Below are 15,595 nucleotides of genomic sequence, written 5' to 3' on the forward strand. Positions count from 1 at the left end.
TTTTTGAGACAGCATCTTGCTCTGTGGCCCAAGCTGGAGTGAAGTGGCAAAATCTTAGCTCACTGCAACCTCTGCCTCCCGGATTTAAGCAAGTCTCCTGCCTCAGCCTCCCAAATAGCTAGGACTACAAGCACGTGCCACCACACCCAGCTAATTTTTTGCGTTTTTAGTATAGACGGGGTTTCACCATGTTAGCCAGGATGGTCTTGATCTCCTGACCTCCCAAAGTGCTGGGATTACAGGTGTGAGCCACTGTGTGCAGCCCAAATTGTGTAATTTCTATATAACCTTTCAGCTAAAGTCTTAGATTTACTGTATTTTGTCACTTTTCAAATAGATATATCTCACAGTAAAGGATTTCTGCCTAAATAAACATAAATCATGTTAATAGCCCAATGAAAATAACTTTTTGGAGCCATGTATTGGACAATAATAATTCATTTTAAACACTGATAGTCATTGTGATGTTATACATGTTTTCAGAAGTTTACACTGGCTTATGCCCATTGTCACACATAAATGAAAAGTTTAGGTGGAGGTTGTCAACTGGGTTGTTTTTAACCCCCCAGCAGAAATTTGGCAACATCTGAAGATACCTTTGATTGTCAGACTAGGGTGCAGAGTGCTGCTGGCATTTAATGTGTAAAGGCCCACGATGTTGCTAGACATCCTATAATGCGGAAGACAGATTCCCATGACAAAAAATCATCTTGCCCAAAATGTCAATATTGCTGAGGTTAAGAAACTCGAACTTAGGAACTGAGATACTTCTATTCCTTTCATCCCATCTGCCTTAGCTTTAAAGTGAAATGGTATTACATTTTGCAAATGTAACTTTAATGAAATTGGGTTATTTTGATCTAGCCACTGGTTTTAAAAACAAAAGAAATGCAACTCCAGTCCCCAAAGTCTTAAGAACAATGTTAGTTTTTACTGACATTCACTTGAAAAAAACAATTTGAAGCAGTCATTAGAAGACTCAACACAGGCAAGACTCCCTAAAAATTCTCTTAACTCATCTTTTCCCTCAAGCCCACGGCTGTAGATAGCTATTAATTTTCTCTCCTCTCCTCCTCTGACCCTTCCCATCCATCCATGTCAGAACTTATGCAGAGTAACTTTGCTTGCCCTATTCTTTGCATTTTTAATCCATTGCTTTTCTGATTAGAACATGAAAAGCCTAAGAGCTAGGCCCAAACAAGTAAGCCTAGAATCTTTTCACTGCGGAAAACAGAGTGAGCGAATAGAAGAAGGGCCCTCCCACCAACCGCCCCCCATACATAAATGCCTTTATTTCAGTTAGCCTTTGCTGCATAACAAACTGCTCCAAAATTCTATGGCTTAGTCCAATCACAGTTCATTCTTTCTGACAATATGTGGATTTGCTGGTTAGTTCACAGTTAAATATCGATGGTTTCATAAGGACACATATATGATCTTTAGGAATATGATGTTGAGAAAAATGCTTTCCTTCTACAAGGAATTTGTAATCAAGTATGTATGGATGTGGGAGAGGGGAGGGATCAGACACATCAGCCTTAGACCTCAGTTTGTTGACTTCACCTGGGTTCACCTATGGCTGAGTTCATCTGCAGGGTTGACTGAGCTAGAAGATCCAAGGTGACCTCATTCATGTGTCTGGTGGTTAGTTCTAGCTAACACATGGGACCTCTGAATTCTTCCCACATGGAAACATCTTCTAATATAATCTGCTTTCTTGCACAGTGGTTTTAGGATGGAGATCCAGGACACCTAAAACAGAGACTGCACAAACTCTTATGGCCTAGAAATCAGATGACATAAACTTGTTTCTGCTGCATTATTAATTAAAGCAAGTACCATACAAGATCAGATTCAAGGGGAAGGGAAATTGATTCTACCCCTGGATGGGAGGAAGGACAAAGTCACCATACAAAGGAGGATGCATAGTTGGACCAGAGGATTTTATGGCCATAATATAAAATCTGTCTTCTGGTCACTACTGTTTCTTTTCTTCCTGCATGGAGAATACATTCATCTGCTCTCAAGGCATCAAAAGTCTCCTCCAGCTCTCAGTTTGGCATCAAGCTCCAAGTCCAGTGTTGCATCATTTGCATCTGGTCCAGGTAGAGATGAGGTTCCTCAGGTGAGATTTCTCTCAATCCTCAGACCTGGAAACTAAGAAGAGAAGTTACCTGTTCCCCACTTCTTCAACATGCAGTGATGAGGCAGGAGTGGGGTCATTGCAATAGATTCTTCTGTCTAAGGAGTGAGAGAATGGAAAGGAGGAAACAGTTGTGGTCCAGCGATTCTGAAATCCATTAAGGCACACGTGGCCAGTTCCTTTCGTCCAGTAGCAAGACATGTTCCTTGTTATCTTGGTAAGAAATGGCTCATGATTGTGACTGATAGTTTTCTTAGCCTTCTTCCTGGCCACACAGAGTTGTGGCTCCAAAATCTCTTGTTCATTTTGAATGGTGCTGTGCCTTCAGTGAAAGCTAGCTTCCTAAAAACTTATCTGTAGTGCATTCTGTGGCCCCAAAATCTGAACTTTGAAACAAACTTTGGACACATATGAGGCTGCTGTGGGCTATGCCCTTAAGATGCTTAGAAGCTGGTTTGTCTAGCTGAAAAGGTCAACTAGGCACTACCTTAAATCTTTCCAAATGCTCTTTTTTCCCCAGCCTCATTGAGGTATAACTGATGAATACAAATTATATATAGTTAAGGTGTACAGTGTGATGATTTGATATACATATAAATTATGAAATGATTACCACAATCAAGTTAATTAACACATTCATGATGACAGATGAATAGAAAAAGAAAATGTGATGCACACACATACAATTGACTATTCCTCCATAAAAAATAAGGACATGCTACCATTTGCAATGACGTGGATGAACCTGAAGGACATTATGTGAAATTCAATAAGCCAGATACAGAAAGAAAGGTACTGTGTGATCTCACTTATATGTGGACTCTAAACAAGTCCACCTCTTTCTGAGTTTTCAACAATAATCATACCTTTGATTTGCTGTTACCCTGAAGCTTTCTCTTACTTTGCAAATCTTTTCTGGAAAGGCTAGGAATAACAAAACATCTTATTTTTCAATCCATCATATTCTAGACTTCCATGTTTCCTCTGCCTTGTGCCTGCAAATGAAACAGCCCATTTCTCTCTCTTTCAGCACCTTATAATGTGTAGGTAAAAGAAGCCAGTTGACACTTACAGCATTCTGCAAGGAAATTTCCCAAACCAGAATCATGAGTTTGAGTTACAGCAGGTGACAGAATATATAATAAAAAAATATGTACAGCTCTTTCTCCAATTTCCGATGGCAGTTCCCTCACTGCTTATTCAGCCTTCACTAATAGTTTCTTTGTATCCTTCCAATCTCCTTCCCCTATCTGGTCCCAAGGCCACACCATAAGTTTTAGATCTTTGTTAGAACAACCCCACACTCCTGGTAGCAATTTCCGTTTTGGTTAGCCTTTCCTGTGTAGCAAACCACCACCAGATCTTAGTGGCATGGAGCAACAACAGTTTAGGATTTCTCATGTTTCTGTGGGTGGGCTGGGTGTTCCTTCTGCCAGCTGTGCCTGGGCCCATTCACATGGCTACATAAAGCTGGAGGATCATGCAGCCATGTGAATGGGCCCAGGGCAGGTCCAGGGCAGCTCACTCACGTGTCAGGCAGCTGTTGCTGGCTGCCATCTGAGGCGCCTCCATTCTCCTCCAAGTGACTTATTCATGAGGATCCTAGACCCGCTTCCTTATGTAGTGCTCTAAGAGCAGAATTGAATTCCAGTATAGCCAACGTGGAATTTCAAGTCCTCTCAAGGCCCAGCCTCAGATGCCAGTTAAAATCACTTCTGTCCTATTATTGATCAATGCAGGTCTCAAAGCCAGCCCAGACTCAAGGTATGGGGAAATGAGATCACCTCCTAAGAGAAGGGGCAATAAAATCACATTGCAAATGATATGCTGACCAGGATGGGAAGAATTTATGGTTGTATTATGAAATCTGCCACAGCCTGATCCTGTAAATGTTTTTCGTTTATATATTCAATTTTAATATCTTAACATTGAGTAGTTATAAGCACCTATAAATTGTTCATTTTATTGTGTTGGACTATTCAATATACTTTAGACTCTATTCATATATAATAAAGTTACTGTTGATTTTAGTAATTGTAGATAAGCAATCAAGATAATTTAATTCTGATCCCAAGTCAAGTAATTTGACTGTGGCTGGTAATCAATAATCATTATGTTGGCACCATATACCTTTGCTGTTGTTTTCCTCTTTGTAGTCACATCATTTGGTTGCAGGAAGCAATTCAATCAGCATATGTCTGTTTTTTCAATTTCATTCCAACATTTTATCGAGGTAAATTTGCCTGCATTGAAAATGATGAAAAATCTTTATTAGTTACTGCCAGGAATGATGTGATTTTAAATGTGTGATTTGTTTTAAATTAACATTTACATTTTTAGATAATTTAAATCCTTAAGATTTTATTTAAACTATCATCATTAAAGAAACCTACCAGACATAATAATAATCTGCAAAAAAATTAAAAAAGGTTCATCAAAACCTATTGCAAGTTCCTGCAAATGTATCAATGGATGGTACTATTTATTTATTTATTTATTTATTTTTGCCAGAGATTGCAATATCATGCATATATATATATATATATATATATATATATATATATAAACATTTCTTTCTTCTTCGTATGAATTAACTTATTTATTTTTGAGACACAGTTTCACTGTGTTGCCTGGGCTGGAGTACAGTGGCGTGGTCTCGGCTCACTGCAACCTCTGCCTCCCAGGTTCAAACAATTCTCCTGCCTTGGCCTCCCGAGTAGCTGGGATTACAGGCGCTTACCACGATGGCTGGCTAATTTTTGTATTATTCATAGAGACAGGGCTTCACCATGTTGGCCAAGCTAGTCTCAAACTCTTGACTTCAGGTGATCCACCAACCTCAGCCTCCCAAAGTCACAGCACCCAGACTTTTCTTGGTATATAAATATTAAATGGGGTATTAATTACAGCTGGATACCTCTAGAAATTTACTATTTTGCTCTTTATGATATTTTATGATTTTGATGAAAATACATTATGCATTATTATGTAATACTGATATATGAAGCGCTATATTGCTCGGAAATTATTATAGAATACTTTATTCAGCATATTAAAATATACTAATTTAATTTACTGTCCAAATTTTAAACATACCATCTGTGAAGTGGATATTGTCATTTATTTTAATAATTTTGTAATTTAGTAAACCTATTTAAAAGTTAGTGGTCATGGGACCCTGTGACACAGTTTTGCATCATATATTATTTGGTAAATTTGTTGTGTATGGTAAAATCAAAAGCGTAGTTAACATGTCTCTAGTCAATATATTATTTGTGATCGACTGCAATGGCTGCACAATAACCCAAGCCACATTTTATTATGGTTTTTTTGCTTCGAGGTGCTTAAATCACCTCACCTAGAGTAAACCACAGTTGTGCAGTATCAGCAGGTGATTATTACTATGACTCATCAGGAAGAAAACCATGAACTATCATCTGTTGTGATAGTTTGTTTATCATTACATTGTCACCGTATGCCTTTGCTGCTGTTTTCCCCTTTGTAGTCAAATGGAATCACAGTTGCTAAATTGGGCCTCATTTGTGCATCTGTTGTGTGTCATGATCTTGCCCTGAAATGGAAAAACACTGAGAAAATATCTGAAAATGAGCAAAGAAATATAGAAATTGAATATCTGAGCTGGAACCCTTCATTTATTTTGCTCATTTCTACGAAGGGATATTACCTTATAATATTACCCAGAGCTAGGTTTTTATAAAGTCTCATAGACGACAATTCCTGAGGTCTGTAGGACCAACTGCTTTTGAAATAGAACAAGCAATGTGAGCCTCAAGGATGAAGGACCCAGAAAGTTTTTGGAACTCATTTGTGGTTATTGCTTTTAATGTTACACAATCGGGCCTTTAGGAACTAGTTATGATTTAAGTTATAAGAGAGAAGGAGAATTCGAACCAATTCTACCCAGTAATAATCACCTACACCAAAAACTGGTCTTAGATCAGAGCCCATCACAGCTGTGCAACACCCACTTTGTAATGTGGATTCCCCAGCCCCACCTCTCTACCCTGACGCTGCTGTCATCTCATCCATTTTACGATGCATTAGCAATTGGTTTTAATTTTCACAACTCTTCTCAAGCAGAAAAGCTGAAGACAGAAAAATTGTTAATAAAGTTGTTACTAGTTAAATATATTTAAACTGCTTTCTATTTATTTATTTATTTGTTGTTCCTATACTTTAAGTTCTGGGGTACATGTGCACATCTTGCAGATTTGTTACATAGGTATACAGTGCCTTGTGGTTTTCTGCATCCATCCCCCATCATCTGCTTTAGGCATTTCTCCTAATGTTATCCCTCCCCAATTCCCCCACCCCCTGCTATCCTGCCCCTAGCCGTCCCACCCCGCCACAGGCCCCAGTGTGTGATGTTCCCCTCCCTGTGATCATGTGTTCTCATTGCTAAACACCCACTTGTGAGTGAGAACATGTGGTGTTTGGTTTTCTGTCCTTGTGTCAGTTTTCTGAGAATGATAGTTTCCAGCTTCATCCATGTCCCTACAAAAGACATGAACTCATACTTTTTTTTTTTTTTTTTTTAAACGGAGTCTCACCCTGCTGCCCACACTGGATTGCAGTGGTGTGATCTTGGCTCACAGCAACCTCTGCCACCCAGGTTCAGGCAATTCTCCTGCCTCAGCCTCCCAAGCAGCTGGGATCACAGGTGCCTGCCACTGCACCCAGCTAATTTTTGTAGTCTTAGTAGAGACAGGGTTTCAACATCTTGGCCAGGCTGGTCTTGAACTGTTGACCTCGTGATACACCCATCTTGGCCTCCCAAAATGCTGGGATTACAGGCGTGAGCCACAGCACCCAGCTGAACTCATCCTTTTTTATGGCCCTATAGTACTCCATGGTGTATATGTGCCATGTTTTCTTTATCCAGTCTACTGTTGATGGGCATTTGGGTTGGTTCCAAGTCTTTGCTATTGTATACAGTGCTGCAATAAATATACGTGTACATGTGTCTTTATAATAGAACAATTTATAATCCTTTGGGTATATACCCAGTAATGGGATTGCTGGGTCAAATGGTATTTCTAGTTCTAGATATTTGAAGATTTGAAACACTGTCTTCCACAATGGTTGAACTAATTTACATTCCCACAAACAGTGTAAAAGCATTCCTGTTTCTCCACATCCTCTCCAGCATCTGTTGTCTCCAGATTTTTTAATGATCGCCATTCTAACTGGTATGAGATGGTATCTCAATGTGGATTTGATTTATATTTCTCTAATGACCAGTGATGATGAGCATTTTTATGAGCAGTTTGTTGGCTGCATAAATGTCTTCTTTTGAAAAGTGTCTGTTCATATCCTTCACCCACTTTTTGATGGAGTTGTTTTTCTCTTGTAAATTTGTTTAAGTTCATTAAATATAATGACATATAAAGTCATATGTAGCTTAATGATGGAGCGATATTCTGAGAAATGTGTCTTCTAGGTGAATTCATTGTTGTGGGACAGTGTAGAGTGTATTTGCACAAACCTAGAGGGTATAGACTATTACACATCTAGGCTACACAATATAGCTTATTGCTCCTAAGCTACAAACTTGTACAGCATGTGACTGTACTGAATATCATAAGCAATTGTAGCACAATGGTAAGTATTTTGTGTATCTGAACATGTCTAAATATAGAAATGGCAATGGGTTGCCCTACAATGGCAGGATGTCACTAAACAATAGGAATTTTTCAGTTTTGTTTATAATCTTATGGTACCACTGTCATATATGAGGTTCATCATTGGCCAAAAAAATCATTATGCAGTGCATGACTATACTTAGGAGCTTCATAGACCTAGCCATGCAGGTTCATTTGGTTCCTTGTCAACAGCATTAAAAAGAAATGTTATTGTTTGTTAAATTTATGACATTAGTTGGTAGACATTCGTTTCATGTTTCTGTTACTTCCACAAATTAAACATTTTATGTTGTTGGTATCAGATATAACTATCAAATCTTGGATTAAATTTTTCAACTTTTATGTCAAAAATGAGGGTTTCATGAATAATTAAATTTAATTTTTTTTCTTTTAAGAAAATAGTATGTAAAATTAGAAAAATATTTACTTCAAATTCAGCTATGTCTGATAATACAAAAAGTGAATTGTAAGACTTAATAAAATCTGTTTTTGCAACCATAGTAAAAAAAGAAACATGTAAAGAATTTGACATTTAAATGCATGGTGTGCTACAACAAAGATAATTTGAGCTTTCTAAAAAGACCACTTAGCTGAAGCCTAAATATAGACTCAGCTGAAATTGTTACAATACCATTATTGTTTCATTAAAGGTTATATTAGTGAAAATATAACAGTTTATATTAAGAAGTAATATCAATAGATTATATATTTAAATTTATAACAGTATGTATTAACATATTATGCCAATTTATATTAACATTTTTAAACAGTGACATTTTGTGATGCTAATAAAAGAATGTATAATCTCAAGTTGAGCGTAAAAAATTTACATATAATCTAACTGTGTCTATTTTAGGCTTAGAATTGGATTTCACGCATTATAAAGTTCAAAATTCTATCAAACCTACCTTGATTAGTTAAGATCATTTTGCTGCCACCTAACTTTATTTATACAATCTAAAGATTCTCAGGTCAAAAAAATTGAACTATAGGTTTATAATTTTCATGAGATTAATACTTGATAGATGAATGTGGTAATTTTTATGCTACCTTTGAGTGACAGTATAATGGCATAGTAAACTAGTGGATTTCTGAAGTCTGAAACTTGGCTCTGCCTCTGGATGACCTTGGTAAAATACTTAACTTCTCTGTGTCTTGACAGTTTTGTGTGTAAATTGGACATTATAATAGTTCCTGCTCATAGATCTGTGACAAGAATTAATGGATTAATGCATACATAATATTATATGTGATTTATAATAATAAAGGATAATTAAAATATAAAGTGATTGGTTTATCTAAAAGTCAGTACCTGGTATATAGGAAGCGTTACTTATTTTTATGCTGATTTGTTTTTGATATACGCTTGAAAATTAAAAAGCATATTTAAAATACGTTAGATGTAATGTATTCCATCAGTTTTATAGATAGATTCAAAATGTCTCCAAATTAAAAGGTTTTGTATTTATTTTCTTCACTCATTCATTCTTCTTGGTCATACTTGTAGGCTTTGGGAACCAAGTTGCTGTCCTCATGGGCTTTGCATTCTAGTAGACAAGCAAATCTTCCGGGCTGAAGCACAGGCAAGGTCTGGGCTGAAGCACAGGCAAGGTCGGAGACAGAGACAGAGATTTGAGTATCATCCCTCAAAGGGTGAAGAATTGAAATTGTATATTGTTTATGTCCCCCACAACATAGTGTTTACTATTTTGCGAACAGCTGACACTCAGCACATGCTGGTGGGTGGATAAGAGTCGCGTCTTCTTTTGAAAATATTAAACTACACCCCTGTCTGTGGCTTTCAGCTCTTTCTTTTCAACTTTTATTTTAGGTTCAGGGACTACTTGCACAGGTTTGTTACATGAGTAAATTGTCGTGAGTTCTGTGTATGAATGATCTGTCACCTGGTTAGTGACCACGTACCCAATAGGTAGTTTTTCAACCCACTCCCCCTCCCAGGATACAAAATCAATGTATAAAATTCTGTAGCATTTCTATACACCAGTAATGTGTAAGCTGAAAGCCAAATCAAGGATGCAACCCCATTTACCATAGTCTCTCTCTCTCTCTCTCTCTCTCTCACACACACACACACACACACACACACACACACACAAAATACCTTGGAATACTCCAGCTAAAGAGGTGAAAGATCTCTACCAGAAGAACCATAAAACACTGCTGAAAGAAATCATAGATGATACAAATAAACAAACAAAAAAATCCCATACTTATGGATAAGAATCAATGTTGTTAAAATAGCCACACTGCCCAAAGCAATCTACAGATTCTATGCTGTTCCTGTCAAACTACCAACATCATTTTTGTCTATTTATACCTCTAATTAAAGTCTACCCAAACCCTACCTTTTTTCCTTTCTATATTAGTTTTCTCTTATTACATAACAAAGTACCGCAAACCTTGCAGTTGAAAGCAACATGTGTCTATTATCTCCAAATGTTTGCATCTAAGAGGTCCATGCAAAGCTTAGCTGTATCAGCTGTTCAGGGTCTCACAAGCAGTAACTTGTGAGAGTTACTGCTTACTTGTAACTTACAAGCCTTACTTGTAAGGCATCAGTTGAATTTCATTCTTATCTGGAGGCTCAACTGTGGGAGAATCCACTTTTGGACTCTGTCGCAATGTTAGCAGAATTCGTTCTCTGTGGCTGTTTGACAAGGGCCTGGTGTCTTACTGGCTGCTCACTGAGATTGCACTTCACTTCTGAGGGGAGCCTCTTGCCCCTTGCCATTGTGGTCCTCTCCGAAAGAACTTCACAACCTGGCTGGTTGCCTCTTCTACGCCAGCAGGAGAATCTCTCACTACAGTCAGCTAAGCTGGAGTAACATAAAGTAACATGATCACAAGCGTGGCCTCTCATCACCTGTGTCATATTCTTATTTGCTGGACATAAGTCACAGGTTCTGCCCACATTCTGCCTACACAAAAATGGGGACTCCATGTAGTGGGAATTTTTGGAGGTCACTCAATAGTATAGTCACCACACTGCCATCTGGGTGAAGTTCCTTTAATGCTTAATGTATATGGCTCTGTCTTATTGCATTACTGCATAACCCTCTGCTATTTATAGCCCTTGCTTGTCCATTTCTACCTCTAGATATTTTATAGCAAGACCTTGCCCTATTCAGCCCTCTGTATCTCTTTGCATGTAGCATAAAAACTCAGCACTGAGTGGTCCTGGTGAATTTTTATTTTTAACAGCTTTGTTGAGGTATAAGTCATCAGTGAATTTTGAATAAGTGGATGAAGGTAAATATGGGCTAACATATGGCAAATTTTAAAGCATTTGCAGATAATTTTTGAAGGAATAGTCTATATGATGATATAGGTGGACTTTTGTGGACTTTTCTCTTCAAGATAATAATTGGTAAAATGAATGAGGAGATAAAATGATTTTATGATTCTTTCCAGATTTGCGTAACTATGACTTTTTCTCATTATACGACTTCATGATATATTACATTATTAACCAGATTTCTTTTTCCTTCTAGATGAGCAAGAGATAGTACAAAAACGAACTTTCACAAAGTGGATCAACTCTCATCTGGCCAAGGTAAAGAATACTACCCAGCATTACAGGTTTACTTAGGTTGAACCAGTAAATCATTAAATGCCCAGTATAACAAAATCCTTCTGTCATTGTTTTCACTGTTGCTAATCAATGATAGCGGCAATCTTATTGGTTGGTCTAGCGGTTGCCTATGAGTGGCATTGCTAACATTGTTACTAAGAAGAAATGAACTTATAGCTAGAGTCAAGAGCAGTTACTTCATGTCAATTCTGTGAATCTTGAGGAACTATTTCATCCAATTATTTTTTCTAATACTAATGTGTATGTCATACCAAAAGAAGAATTTGTGCTGGATTTTTGTTTGTGTGTGTTTGTTTCTATTTGGAACACAAAGAAGCTGTAAGTAATCTGTGCTAAGCGAAGCATTTTATCTAAAGAGATTATGATAGTGTCTGTGCTCTCATCTCTGGTGCTTTGATTTAAAAAAGTAACCATAGTAATAGGACATGAAAGGACTGAAATCATCCTGGTATTATCCCCACTGTCATTAAATGACATTAGGTGACTATGTGTCTATATATTGTATACATATTATACTATATATCCGTATTATGTATATATATGTGTATATATACATATTATGTATATGTCTAATATACATATTATATGTATATATATATACATATATACATATACATATGTATATATGTATATATATACATATATGTATAATATATACATATATACATATATATTAATGTCTGAACATTAATGCTAATATAAAATAAATAGTCTTGATATAGTATAATACAATTAATTTATTGTACTGATGATAAAAATATACATATATATTACATATACATATATAATACATATATATTAATGTCTGAACATTAATGCTAATGTAAAATAAATATTAGTCTTGATATAGTATAATACAATTAATTTATTGTACTGCTGATAAAAAATAAGCAAACCAGGAGACACCACATTTGTAAAAATAGATTCAGATGACAGGACAATTGTGTCTGAATTCAGTTAGAGGATTCACTGATAACTTTTAAAGGAACAGTCTATATTATTATATAGTTGGAGTTATTTTGACTCTTCCATCAAGAAAATAATTGGTTAAATGAATTAGATGATAAAACAATTTTATCTTCCCATTTTTTCTCCTCACTTTTGCTGAGAATGGTGCCTGTAGTATGTAAAGCACAACCCTATAAACAGGTTTTGATCAGGGGCTTCCCCAAAGCCATTTTGATAGTGCAGAAGCAAACAAAGCATGACAGTTTATTTTACTCCCATTTGACAGACTCGTTGCTTACTTTGTGTCTATGCTAGCCTTTGAAGACAGGTAAAAATTGGTAAAATGCTTTCCCAGGCCTGTTGAAGGTTATTTAGGTGGTTTCCAGTTGTTTCATATTATATCAAATAGTACAGTAAAAGTCCTGGACATGCATCTTTTGAGCACTCATATGATATTTTCTTCTTAGGATAAATTTCTAGAAGTGGGTAGTCAATAGGTGTGCACAATTATGATTTTAATATACTCACAATCCAGCTATGAAAGAAGACTAGAGTGACCTGTCTAAATGCAAGATAAACTTGGGTCATCTTTCCTATGCTCTCTTCCCACAAACCACTTTGGCAAGATGGAAATTTGGCCCAGTAGTTGCTCCAGAATCTACTCTGTAAAAAGGCAGTGGATACATAAGATTGATGACGTGGGTGCTTATTTTTTCAAGCCTCAGTTGGTGCCACCTGGCCACTACTTGTACTACAGAATTGTCATCAGTTGAGAAAAAGATTTTTTTTTCCAATATGAAAATAGAGTTATTTTTATAGTGTTGAGGTTATATAATTGTAAATAATAATGATGAAATTTTAGAAAGTGTAAAAAAAGTAAAAGTAATCTTAAATTACATAATCCAGGTACAGTCATCATTAAGGTATTGGTCAACATTTTTCTACACATGGTTTCATATAAATGATTTTATAGGATATTGTTCTGGAGCTTCTATTTCACCCATCAGTCCATGACAGTATATAGAACTGCGTAATTATATAATGGCTAATTAAACTTTCATATTTATCTGTGATGAGTTAGCCAGTTGCCTTTTGAGGATTATTTAGGTGGTTTTCAGTTGTTTCATATTATATCAAATACTAGAGTAAAAATCCTGGACATACATCTTTGAGCACTCATGTGATATTTTCTTCTTAGGATAAATTTCTGGAAGGATAAATATCAACAGATATGCACAATTATGATTTTAATATACTCTAAGAAGTTCTAAGAATCCCTATTTCCATGCACTATTAAAACACCCTTCAAAGTTTTTAAGTTAGGGGTTGGAACTGAGCCCTGGAATGATGGAGGTAATGAGCTTGTCTTGCCTTTCATATTTGATGTTTCTTTGCATGGTTATCCTGGTATACCTATCTGTGCTTTGGAGTGTTTTTAGATAAACTGACAACTAAATCATTTATGAGTTAAATTTACCATTTCCAAATATAGCTTTAATAATAGGTAGTAGCAAGTTTAAGAGCTGGGATGTTTAGTTGAGAAGAAAGAATGCTGATCCTTCTCTCCTAAAGTCCTTCAGTCTTGGGAGCCTTGGGAGATGTTCGGAAGATGCTTATGAAGATAAATTTGGGGGGGATTTTTAATATGAAGTTTTACTTTTGTGCTTAACTGCTTTTCTCGGTTGCAAATTAATAAACTTTTGACTTATTAAATAAAACAAAGCCTTTTACTGATGACAGTTAATTCTAGTATAACAATTCTTTATAAATATTATGAGAGCAGTATGAAGAGTTAGTATACAAATAAGATTGCAATCTGTTTTTTAATATACTTGTTTTTCTTTTTTACATTTATTATTATATGTAAAATATGCTTTTCTTAAAACAAAAATCTTATTATAAGTAAGAAAAAACCGAAGGGTTTTCTGTGTTTTTTCTTAATGCCATTTCTACTACACAGTTGTAGATCATTAAAACTTGTGGGTATAATTATCTGTTCTTTTCTGATGTTTATTTTCAGATTGAAGTCTTAATGCCTCTCCAATTATGCAAAACGTTGCAAATCGCAAATTGTTGCTATAACATTAACAATTAGTGGGTTATTGTTATTTCATATACCTGATAATTTCTTTCAGGGATGGGTCTCCATTTTTAGACATAAAACCTGTAATTTTCTCACTTTTCAAGAATAAACCTGTATCTTTCTATTCTGTTAGCTCTGTTAATGAAAGAAGGTGGAGTATTTTATTAAATTAGCCCAATATTGATTTTTAGTGATGGTTTTTCAAATTTAGGTTTCTGACTCATGACTAGCTTGTCAGCATTTATTGATAAAACGTGTTTCTAAATTCTTACCATGTACCACTTACTGTGCCTTAGCAACTTTATCTCTTATTTAATCCTCACATAAGAAAATGCATTATTTTTATTATTTTCTAGATTATGAAACAGAAGCTGAGAGTTAATTAATAAGCTCATAGTTACATAGCAAGTAAAGGACAAAGCCAGATTTCAATCCTATGACTCCTAAGCATGGACATTGTCAGTCAGCTTGGCATGCTTTAATGAAATACCACAGACTCAGTGGCTTAAACAGCAAACATTTATTTCTCATAGTTCTGGGGGCTGGAAGTCCGTGATCAAGATGCCAGCAGATTCAGTTCTTGGTGAGGGTTCTCTTCCTGGATTGCAGATAGGATGGTTGTCGTCTTCTTCTTCTTCCTATAAGGACACTAATAAATTCTATTGTGGGGAGACCACCCTCATGACCTCATCTAAACCTAATTACCTCCAAAAGGTCCCACCTCCAAAGACCATTGCACTGGGGTTAAAGTTGCAAATATAAATTTTGGGGAGACCACAAACTTTCAGTCCTTAACAGGTACTATTCATTGTGTTATCCTCCCATGCTTCATTTGTTTATTTATTTATTCATTCAGCAAATACTTATTAAACACCTATTATGTGCTAGGGATTGCGGATACAATGACGAACAAAGGCAGATACAGACTGTACCATCATGGCACTGATCCTCTAGCAGAGGAGACCATCACAATGAAGTGTATGTGATGAGTCCATGACAGGAGACATGCAGGGCGATAGTGAACACATGACAAGCACGGCCAGCCACACAGGTAATCTGAAAAAGGGCATCAGAGACTTTCAGAAGAGGAAACATTTAAGCTGGACCTGAGAAAGATCCTGGGGTTGGGTAGGAAAAGGAAAGAA

General features: G+C 36.2%; 1 protein-coding gene across 15 annotated transcripts in view; it reads left to right on the plus strand.

Annotated features, from left to right (window-relative positions):
- SYNE1 (spectrin repeat containing nuclear envelope protein 1) overlaps positions 1-15,595 on the plus strand; it is a 529,474-nt gene that overhangs the window by 87,147 nt on the left and 426,732 nt on the right. For all 15 annotated transcript variants that reach the window (XM_017537464.2, XM_037742153.1, XM_037742143.1 and 12 more), the window contains exon 3: positions 11,319-11,380. In XM_017537464.2, the coding sequence (XP_017392953.1) occupies positions 11,319-11,380 (62 nt within the window). The remainder of the gene's footprint in view (positions 1-11,318; positions 11,381-15,595) is intronic.

The sequence above is a fragment of the Cebus imitator genome, unplaced genomic scaffold (genome assembly GCF_001604975.1).
Source record: "Cebus imitator isolate Cc_AM_T3 unplaced genomic scaffold, Cebus_imitator-1.0 Scaffold6, whole genome shotgun sequence".
Lineage (NCBI taxonomy): Eukaryota > Metazoa > Chordata > Mammalia > Primates > Cebidae > Cebus > Cebus imitator.